At 57.0% G+C, this 10,893-nt stretch overlaps 1 protein-coding gene across 1 annotated transcript; it reads left to right on the top strand.

Annotated features, from left to right (window-relative positions):
- Positions 1-2,455: 2,455 nt before the first annotated feature.
- LOC308254628 (E3 ubiquitin-protein ligase TRIM65-like) lies at positions 2,456-9,399 on the top strand (the record flags this gene model as incomplete). The annotated part of the gene is made up of 7 exons (XM_080680876.1): positions 2,456-2,471; positions 2,761-3,431; positions 4,943-5,038; positions 5,238-5,471; positions 6,524-6,686; positions 6,904-6,966; positions 8,852-9,399. The coding sequence occupies 7 exons, from the start codon at positions 2,456-2,458 to the stop codon at positions 9,397-9,399; spliced, it is 1,791 nt and encodes a 596-aa protein (XP_080537002.1).
- Positions 9,400-10,893: the final 1,494 nt, after the last annotated feature.

Raw genomic sequence — 10,893 nt, 5'->3', positions numbered from 1 at the left:
CTCTGTAAAATATCAATAAAATATATTTTTTTAAAAAATACATAAACAACAAAGATCCTTTCCTCTCCCCAGCAGGAGGCAGCACAGTGCCAGCAGTCATTGTCCTGGTGTCTGAAAGAGGCGCACCTGTTTCTGAGCAATGTTAATTACTCCTCACACTGGCTGGGCGGGTGAGAGAACACCCTGTTTGTGACGGGCAGTTCAGGCCCTATGGTAACTTGCTGTCCCATGGTTAGGTTGCAGGAGCTGTATCTCAGAAGGAAAAGAGTTAATCTCCGAAAGAAGGCGAGGATCTACTCCAAAACCCTGGCACTGGGCCTGCTGATGCTCCAGGGAGGGCTTGCTGGCGCCCCAGGCAGCACCAGCACCTGGAACAGATCACTAAGTGTGGCCGAATCTGCTCAGCCACAAAGTCCAGGTGGCAGCCTCCAGCCAAACTTTCAGTAAGAATCACACCACACATTTTCATCAGGAAAGCTTTCCACTGGAGGGAACTGTTCCTCCATTAAGCCAGTTTAATTCCTTGATCGGTTTTCTCTGCAGTGCAATTCAGTTGTTTCCAAGTTTTCTATTTTCATTTTACGTAAAAATATTTTCATGAAGGCCCAGCCAGTTTGGCTCAGTGATTGAGCATCGACCTATGAACCAGAAGGTCACAGTTCGATTCCCGGTCAGGGCACATGCCCAGGTTTTGGGCTTGATCCCCAGTATGGAGTGTGCAGGAGGCAGCTGATCGATGTTTCTCTCTCATTGATATTTCTCGCTATCCCTCTCCCTTTCTCTCTCTCTCTCAAATCAGTAAAACAGCCCAGTCGGCGTAGCTCAGTGGTTGAGCATCAACCTATGAACCAGGAGGTCATGGTTTACTTCCGGTCAGGGCACATGCCCAGGTTGTGAGCTCAATCCCCAGTGTGGCGTGTGCAGGAGGCAATCAGTGATTCTCATCATTAATGTTTCTATCTCTCCCTTCCTCTCTGAAATCATAAAAATACATTAAAAAAAATAAAAGCAATAAAACATTTCAAAAAATTCAAATGACAATTTTTAAAAAATATTTTCATGTTGATTTTATGGTGGAATTTGTAGTTTTTGCCCTTGTGAGCTTTCTTTTGAGGCTATTATTTTCTCCAAGTCAAATTTGGCAGCTCAAAATCTAAGTTTCATAACTTTTTGAAGCAAAAAAAATGATATATTACAAACTTCTCAGGACATTTGTCCTGTTGGACAGGGAAGAATGAGAAAGAGAAAGACTAACAAGAAGCCCTTAGAGCCCTAGCTGGTGTGGCTCAGTGGACAGAGCGTCGGCCTGCAGACAGAAGGGTCTCAGGTTTGATTCCAGTCAAGGGCACATGCCTGGGTTTTGGGCTCAATCCCCAGTAGGGGGCGTGCAGGAGGCAGCCGATCAATGATTCTCTCTCATCATTGATGTTTCTATCTCTCTCCCTTCCTCTCTGAAATCAATAAAAAATTTTTTTTTTTAAAAAAAGAAGCCCTTAGAGTAATGAGGGGAGTAATGAGGGTCTCTCTTCAGTTTTGCTCATCCCTTTTTTCCTCCTGAGGGTCAGGACCAGAGTGGGAAGCAACCATCTGTAGGATCACCAATCAGATAATGATCGGATCAATCCACTCTAGACCAAGAGGGGGACCTTGAAATATCATCTCCTACCGCAACCCTGTTGATTCATCAGAGAAGAACCACGGTCCAGAGAGACTTAACGGATTGCCCACGATCCTACTGCCACTGAGTGGCCATTCTCCGCCTTGGGTTCGCAGTGAGTCCCTCAAGTCCACTCAAGTGGCCCCAGGTGCAGCAGTGGCTCTGCCGCCTGGGGCGCAGGCTCCGGAATGAAGAAGAGCCCGGGGACAGGCAGAGTGCCTCAGCACCGCAGCAGGCCCAGCGGTACACCCTCCCCGCTGACGTCACAAGCAGGATGCTGGGGCTGGTCCCACTTGGATTGTGACGTCAGGAAGCAAAATTGCAGACAGTCAGAGGGCGTCGGGGGGCAGCTAGATAGGGAGACTGCAAACACAGCCGAAGGGAAAGGTGAGATGGTGGCCATCGGCCCCAGAGAGATGCAAGGGTGGGGTGGGAACCCACTAGACCAGCCGTGGGCAAACTATGGCCCGCGGGCCGGATCCGGCCCGTTTGGCTGTTCTATCCGGCCCGCGGAGCCGAAAGAGCGGAGGGTTCTCTTGCTCTCCCCTCCGCTCCTTTACTTTGAATTTATATTAGTTCACACAAACACTCCATCCATGCTTTTGTTCCGGCCCTCCGGTCCAGTTTAAGAACCCATTGTGGCCCTCGAGTCAAAAAGTTTGCCCACCCCTGCACTAGACTGATGGGGACCTTCCCAGCAGCTGGTGAAATGGGACCAGGGGCCAGGGCCCTGCACCTGAGTGTCCACGGGTTCTCTTCCCTCCCGCCAGGGCAGCCAAGCCTCTGGCTCTCCCTGACATGCAGAGAGTTTCACGTAAGTACCTGTGCTCCCACCTTTCTTCCCATGGGCCAGGGAAGTGGTTCCTTTCCCTTGTCACGTGACTGCTTTCTGCCATCCACCCCCTTGTCCGGGACTCGTTCCAGGAATTAGGGACAAGGAGAACACAATCCCCAACTTCTGTCCCCGCTACGGGCTGACTGATGGCACAGTCCCTGTCCCCCATGGGCAGACAGCTGCTTCTCAGAGGAGTGTCATGCCCCTCCCTGTAAGGCCCCCTCAGCTCCTGCCTGGGCTTCCGCATGGCTCTGCTCCGTCTCCCCAGAGCCAGTCCAGGACCACGTCCCAGCCCCGCAGCCCCCCGCCCAGCCCTCCAGACCTCCGCAAGGCCAGCTCCCGCTGAGGAACAACGGCAACCTCTGCAAGTTTGAGGACCAAGTCCTCTGTCCCATTTGCCTGGAGGTGTTCCGCAGCCCCGTCACCACCGCCTGCGGCCACAACTTCTGCATGACCTGCCTCCAGGGGTTCTGGGACCACCAGGCGGCCTTGGGCGAGACCCTCTACTGCCCCCAGTGCCGAGAGAGCTTCGCCTCCAGGCCGCGCCTCTGCAAGAACGTCACCCTGGAGGAGATGGTGACCTGCTTCACCCAGGCCAAGAGCCCGCCCTCGGCGTCCTCGTGGAAGCTGGCCGGGCCCCGGGACGTGCCCTGCGACTTCTGCGGCCCCCAGAAGCGCAGGGCCGTCAAGTCGTGCCTGCAGTGCATGGCCTCCCTGTGCGAGAAGCACCTGCGCAGCCACTCGGAGGACCAGGTGTTCCGGGACCACCAGCTCCTGGAGCCCCTGTGGGACTTCAAGAGCTGCCTGTGCCGCAAGCACCGCAAGGTGCGGGGGCTGTACTGCCGCACGGAAGGCTGCTGCGTGTGCGGGACCTGCCTGCAGGAGGAGCACCGGAACCACGACACCATCCCCCTGCAGGAGGAGCGCGCCCGCAGGGAGGTGCGGCGGGAGCGAGGGCGGGGGCGGGTCTGAGTCTTTCGCAAGCCCCTCCCCCCACCCCACCCCCGCCACCTCCACACACCTTTCCGGGGAGGAAAATTCTGCAGCCGTTGCAGGGGTCCTCAAACTACGGCCCGCGGGCCACATGCGGCCCGCCGAGGACATGTATCCGGCCCGCCGGGTGCCGCTGCCTGTCCTGCTTAGCAGCCGACTCGTCCCGGGCCCGCAGTGCGCATAGGAATTTGTTCATAGTTTTTTTTTTAAACTATAGTCCGGCCCTCCAACGGTCTGAGGGACAGTGAACTGGCCCCCTGTTTAAAAAGTTTGAGGAGCCCTAGCCGGTTTGGCTCAGTAGATAGAGCGTAGGCCTGCGGACTGAAGGGTCCCAGGTTCGATTCCAGCCAAGAGCACATGCCCGGGTTGTGGGCTCGATCCCCAATAGGGGGCGTGCAGGAGGCAGCCGATCAATGATTCTCATCATTGATGTTTCTATCTCTCTATCCCTCTCCCTTCCTCTCTGAAATCAATAAAGAAATATATTTTTAAAAGTAGATAAAAAAAATAAAAATAAAAAGTTTGAGGACCCCTGCGAGTGTGGCCAAGAGGGTCATGCGTGACATGAATCAGTGCTGGCCAGTCAAGTGCCTAAGGATCCAACATGGTCTGTGTGAACCCCATGATCAGTGGTTTTGGGGTGGTGTTTTTTGTTTTTGTTTTTTGTGTGTGTTTTTTGCACCGAACGAAAGGAAAGGCTGAAAGAAAAGATACAAAACTGCAAACGTGACGTCCTTCTACGTGAGGACAGTCTATCACGTACACCCTACAACAGCGCTATTCCAACACAGCCACTGTTCACGGTCCACGGCAAGGAGCTCGCGCCGGAAGGCGAGCCAATTCATCACGATCGTGTGATGAGCTGACACCCTCTCCCTGGCAAGACTTTCCTAATGAGAAAGCAGCGAGTCGGTTTACCGTCTGGCACGAGCTTCTCGTTTTGCTGCGGGTCAGCAGCAGTTCCTGGACAGCCACTTGGAGTAGCGCAGTTCCGTCTGTAATACATCCTGAGACGGGAAAACGCCCGTCGCCGGGCGGGGGAGACGAAAGGCTTATGTAGAAGGACTCTGAGCCTGGCAGTGCTGCCCTCTGGAGGGGAGCCCAGGGCTCCCCACCTGATGTGCCCTTTTTGACCCACTGCCTCCCAGGCCTCTGAAACCACTGACCCCTCCACAACCCCTTCTTGTGACCTGAAACCCGAAGGTCATTACTGTCAGGAGCAGAGAACCTGACTCCTAAAAACGGGGAGAGACCTAGAGCAGGCGGGTGGGCCCTCAGCCGGCGCCCCTTCAGCTCTGCTCTTTCTCATCCTCATCCTCATCCTCATCCCCTTGAAACCTCTTTGGAATGTAAGAGGAATAGCTCTTCTGGGCTTGAACATGGGGCTGCTTGCAGAAGGCTTCTCCTAGGCACCCCCTCAATCAGGCGCCCTCACCCCCACTCACCCTGTCACCCAGGTCGAGTTGCGGCAGGTCCAGGCCAACGTGGAGAACCAAATGCTAATGATCACCTCCGACAGCCAGAAGCACCGCGAGCAGGTGGCCTTTCTCCTGGTAAGGTTGCCCACCCGCCCCAGGCCCAGGCTTCCCCAGCGCCCTGCATCAGGCGGAGGGGACTCTGAGGGCTTGGTGTGGATGGGGTGGGGGCAGGAGGACAGACAGGATCCTAGGTGGGCTGGGGATCATGATAAGGCAGGTATAAGGGTGGAGCTCAGAGATGCCTCTCTCTGCACCCTCCCACCGCCACCCCCAGAAACTGATCCAGACAATGCGAGACGAGGTGCACTCCTGCTTCTTGGGGATCATCCAGGAAGTCAAACAGCTGCAGATGAAGGTCTTGGATTTTGTGGACAAAGAGGAGGCCGCCGCCCTGGAGAAGCTGGGCAGCTCCATCCAGCAGAGCCACAACTGGCTCCTGAAGCTGGAGGCGGACAGCATCTGGCTGCGCACCCTGCTCACCAACCCGAGTGACCAGCAGTTTCTGCAGGCAAGCCCGCACCCCACCTCCGCGCCAGGCCCTGCCACAACCTCCATTCCTGCACCCACAGACACGCCATCAGCGTTTGGGGCGGCGTCACTGGTCCACTCCCCTGCCTCCCCGGTCATCTGTCCTGAGATTACACCCACACCCTTGGCTTCCTCCACCTCAGCACCCAGCCTGACCCTAACATTCCTGCCTTCATTTCCCTGGAACAGATGGGGTGTACCCTAGGGTTCTGGGCATCTGACAGTCTAAGTTGGCAAACTGCGGCTCGTGAGCCACATGTGGCTCTTTGGCCCCTTGAGTGTGGCTCTTCCACAAAATACCACGGCCTGGGCGAGTCTGTTTTGAAGAAGTGGCGTTAGAAGAAGTTTAAGTTTAAAAAATTTGGCTCTCAAAAGAAATGTCCATCTTTGTACTGTTGATATTTGGCTCTGTTGACGAATGAGTTTGCCGACCTCTGGTCTGTTTCTCCACACGCCCCCAGGCAGGGCTGGAAGTGAGACAGAACAATCTACAGAGCCCGGATTGAGATCCCATTTCTTTCCTCAGCCCTGGCCTGGCGCCACAGCCTGGTTGGGTGCTGCTGCAGGGGGGCACCAGGCAGGGTAGCTGGTGGGGTCAGGTGAAGGTTGGGGGGCAGCCTTCTCTATGGGCGGGGCCGGGGGCTGCCCCAACCCGGTGCAGCTCTCCTTTCAGCGGCCATCGCACCCCGAGCAGACTTCTAGGGCTGTTCCTCCCCTTGTCCCCCCCACACACCAGGAAGCATTTGGCAAGGTTTCTCACTAAGCAATTGAAGGCTGGAGGAAGTCCTGCCAGCACTGTTTTCTAAAAATCACTCTGTAATGCACTAGGCCAGGCCTTTGGCAAAGCCCTAAGCTACGATGTCCAAACGCCAGGAGCTGGGGAGGGAGATGCCCAGGTTGGAGAGCAGCAGCTTCTCCGCCTGCCCCACGCTCTGGGCACCACCAAGCCCCTGCAGAGGCGGGGACATGGGGCATCTGCCTGGGCCCGGGTGAAAGGTGGCACCACTGTCGCCGCCCCTCCCCGCAATACAGGAGTTCCCCAGGCTAAAGAACTTCCAAGACTGCATGGAACCCCTGATGGGCACCAGCTGGGAGGAGAAGCAGAGCTTCCTGCAGCTGCCCCAGACCCTGGCGGAGCTCCGGAGCCGGCTGGTGGGCATGGGGCTCGGCTTCATCAACCAGCTCCTCCTGCAAGGTCAGTACCTGTGGCCTGGGCCACTGGACACCCAGCTGCATTCTGGGGCAGGGACAGCCCCGCAGGGCAGCGGCTGGGGTGGTTTCCGGGCGTCGCAGAGGGCCCTGCTGGCCCGTGTGCACCTTCCCCCGGTGACGCTGCCTCCTGGGAGCCCACGCCTCCCTGCAGAAGGATGCTGGGCTGCGAGTGTCCTTAGCAGAGCCCTCCCTCTCCGCAGGCATTAAAATGAACTCCTACGAGGTGCTGCCCCCCACCATGGACAGGAAGACCCTTCTCAAGTGTGAGTCCTCAGTCCCGGGGTCCAATGCAGGGAGGGGAAGGAAGGGAGCAGGGCCCCTAGGTGCCTCGACTTCCCCAGCTCCGCCTCTGCTCGGGCCAGGGCTCCAGAGAGATGCCAGCTCTCTCTTGTCTGGGACTGGAGACCTCAGAAGGACTGGCCTGTGACTCCAAGGCCCTGATAGGAAAGAAAAGACTCTGTCCTGTCCTACCCTGCAGGGGGAGGGGGGTGGCAAGGCCTCACCTACTGTCCAGAGGCCCTCCAGCCGTCCCTGCCCTGGTGTCGCTCCACCTCTGTCCTCCGCTGGGTGCCCCTGGGCTTTAGCCAAGCCAGTTGGCAGACCCTGTCCATTTCTTCCTCAGTCTCCCTTTCCACTCCATGTTCCCACAGCCCTCCCTCTCCCCGGCTGGGCTGGGGGCCCAACCCCAAGGACTTCTCTGCGATCTCCAGGGTCAGGGTTGCACTGCCCTTGGTGACCCTCCCTCTGAGTGACCCCCTCCAGGAGCCCTTGCCCCCCCGCCCCCAGTTCCACTCTACCTTGCATCCTGAACAAATAAAAAGGGAGATTATGTTAGGGTCTGGTGAGGGCACGGAGGGAGCCTCAGCGCTCAACGCTTCTAGACAGGTGGACCTTGGGCCCTGGCCAGTGTGGGCTCAGTTGGTTGGGCGTCATCCAGTGCCAGGAGGTTGCCGGTCAAGGGCACATGGGCAGGTTGCGGGTTGATCCCCAGCTGGTGGGGAGCATGCAGAGCATGCAGGAGGCAGCGGATTGATGCACTCTCACATTGATGTTTCTCTCTCTCTCCCTCTCCCTCTCCCTCTCCCTTTCTCTTTCTCTAAATATCAATAAACTGCCCTGACCGGTTTGGCTCAGTGGCTAGAGCGTTGGCCTGGGAACTGAGGGGTCTCGGGTTCGATTCCGGTCAAGGGCATGTACCTTGGTTGCGGGCACATCCCCAGTGGGGGGTGTGCAGGAGGCAGCTTATCGATGTCTCTCTCTCATCGATGTTTCTAACTCTCTATCCCTCTCCCTTCCTCTCTGTGAAAAATCAATAAAATATATTTTAAAAAAACAATAAAATAAATATCAATAAACTATTCTTTTTTTTAAATATATATATATATTTTTTATTGATATTTTACAGAGAGGAAGGCAGAGGGATAGAGTTAGAAACATCAATGAGAGAGAAACATCGATCAGCTGCCTCCTGCACACTCCCTACTGGGGATGTGCCCGCAACCAAGGTACATGCCCTTGACTGGAATCGAACCTGGGACCCTTGAGTCCGAAGGCTGACGCTCTAGCCACTGAGCCACACCGGTTAGGGCTAAACTATTCTTTTTTTTTTTTTTTTTAAATATATTTTATTGATTTTTTACAGAGAGGAAGGGAGAGGGATAGAGAGTTAGAAACATCGATGAGAGAGAAACATCGATCAGCTGCCTCCTGCACACCTCCCACTGGGGATGTGCCTGCAACCAAGGTACATGCCCTTGACCGGAATCGAACCTGGGACCTTTCAGTCCACAGGCCGACGCTCTATCCACTGAGCCAAACCGGTTAGGGCTAAACTATTCTTTTAAAATTAAAAATTACATATATATATATATATATATATATATATATATATATATATATATATATATATATATATATGGGGGGGGAGAGAGAGAGAGAGAAAGAGAGAGAGAAACACGGGACCTTGGGACAACACCCATCTCTTCCTCTAAACTATTTCCGCACATCCCCACCACCACCACCACCAGTCCGTGACTTAAAAGGGGGTGGAGGGCCACTCCTCGGAGCTGGGGGAAGCACTGGAGTCCTCTGCCAGTGCCCTGGGACCCTGACCCGGCTGCTGTCCCCCCCCTCCCTCCCCTCCCCCAGGTTACTGCAACCTGAAATTCGACCCCGCCTCGGCCAGCGAGGAGCTCTTCCTGTTCAAGGAGACGCACTCGGTGCTGAACCTGGGGGTCCTCCTGGAGCCCTTCCCCGCCGGCGGCCCCCTGCCCGGCTTCAAGCAGTGGCCGCAGGTGCTGTGCTCGCGCGGCCTGGCCGAGGGCCGCCACTACTGGGAGGCCGAGGTGTCCAACTCGTGGGTGTGCCTGGGCGTCACCTACCGCCGCAGCCCCCCGCCCAGCGGCCGCCCGCGCGGCAGCATCGTCTACCTGCTGGGCCGCAACCCCGACTCGTGGTGCCTGGAGTGGGACTCGCTGCGGTTCTCCGTGTGGCACAACAACACGCAGACGGTGCTGCAGGGCGGCTACCACCGCACGCTCGGCGTGGCGCTCGACTGCGGCGCCGGCTGCCTGTCCTTCTACGGCGTGGCGGGCGGGGTCAGCCTCCTCTACCGCTTCCTCGCCTCCTTCCTGGAGCCGCTCTACCCCGCGGTCATGGTCAGCAGCGGCGCCTTGGTCACGCTCAAGCAGGTGTAGGGAAGGGGGGTGGCGAATAAAGCTGGACTCTAGCGCTGGCCGGCCCCGCGGGGTCCCCTGGCTGCGGGTTGAGGGTGGGCAGCGAACTTGTCACCCAGCAGAGCTGAGTAGTGATGACAGAGACCAGCTGGCTTGCAAAACCTAAAATCTACCATTTGGCCCTTTCTAGACAAAGTGTGCCAACTCCTGCTTGAAATCCATATAAACACACAATACTGGGAAAGGCCCAAGAGGAGAGGTAGATGTGCCAGGAGGAGAAAGAACTGGAGAACCAGCCTTGTGGGGAAATCAGGGCAGGCTTCCTGGAGGAAGTGGTATTGGAGCTGCTATCTGAGATGACAGGTTATCCAGGGAAACGGGGCCTGGGAATCCCAGAAAACAGTCAGACCCGTCTGTCCCCACAGCCACAGGAGCAGGGCTCTGAACCAGGCTGGACTGTCCCTGGATCTCAGGTCTTGGTTCTCCTGGCTGATCCTGGCCACTCGCCACCAGGTACCTGTCCCTAAAGGTCTTGCGGCCTGAGAGTGGGTGGGGCTTAGGCCGGGTGGCCAGACGGAGAGGTGGCATCTTACATTGGGGGGAGGGGGTGTTCTGTCTGCGTTACTGACTTCATTGCAGGCTAGAGGTCAAGGCGAGGAAGCCAGGCCCATCTCAGACCCCAAAGGCAGAGACAGGCTGCTGACCCTCCTGCCCAGAACTGAGCGTCTCCCATGGCTGGTGTTGCATCGTCCAGGGGGGCTGTGGAACTGAAGCCACCCTGGGCGGGCAAACCCTAAACCATCTGCACCCTCCTCGGTGTTCCTGAGGCTGCCAGCCTGCCCCAGCCACGGGCCCGCCCCACAGAGCTCCTCAGCTGGGCCTCTGCCATCCCACCTGCCCAGCAGGGTGTGTGCAGCCAGCGAGGCTGGACCCTGGCTGGGCCACTGCCCTGCGACCCTGGCAGGAGCGGGACTGGGGACTCAGCCCCCCTGCAAAAGCCGCCTCTGCATTTCCAGCCTCAACCAGCCGCTTGTTCCCGGGGGGCCTCTCAAGTGGGGGCTCTCGGGGGGTTAATGATTGGCTCTGAAGAGGACATGAGGCAAGTCACAGGAGAAACTCCTTCGGGCCCACGGGGGTGTGCCTGAACTCCACCCCCGGGCCTGTTCTCTGTTCTCGGGAAAGTAAGTGACCCCCACTTCTCGGTAGGAGCCGGCTGGAGCAGGCTGCGGGCGTGCTCTGTGGTCTGGCAGGGGTGGGGCTCCCTTCAGCTCCTCTGAGCAACCTTGGCTGGGGTCTGGCGCTGCCCCTCCTCCCTGCACCAATTCCAATCACTTTCCTCAGAGGCCGTTACCTGGGGATGGGTAGGAACGAAATCTAAACCTTTCCCCGATATTCAGGAAAAACCTTTCCCATCAAAATGCCCAAATCTCGCCTCTCCACCCCCAAATCTTCACTGTCCCTGCTTCAAGAGGCTGCAGGCCTCTGCATCACGTTGTGGAGGTAAGGAATGCGGAG

This window comes from Plecotus auritus (genome assembly GCF_963455305.1).
Source record: "Plecotus auritus genome assembly, chromosome: 7".
Lineage (NCBI taxonomy): Eukaryota > Metazoa > Chordata > Mammalia > Chiroptera > Vespertilionidae > Plecotus > Plecotus auritus.
The sequence above is the reverse complement of the archived record's forward strand: the minus strand, read 5'-3'. Positions and strand labels throughout refer to the sequence as shown.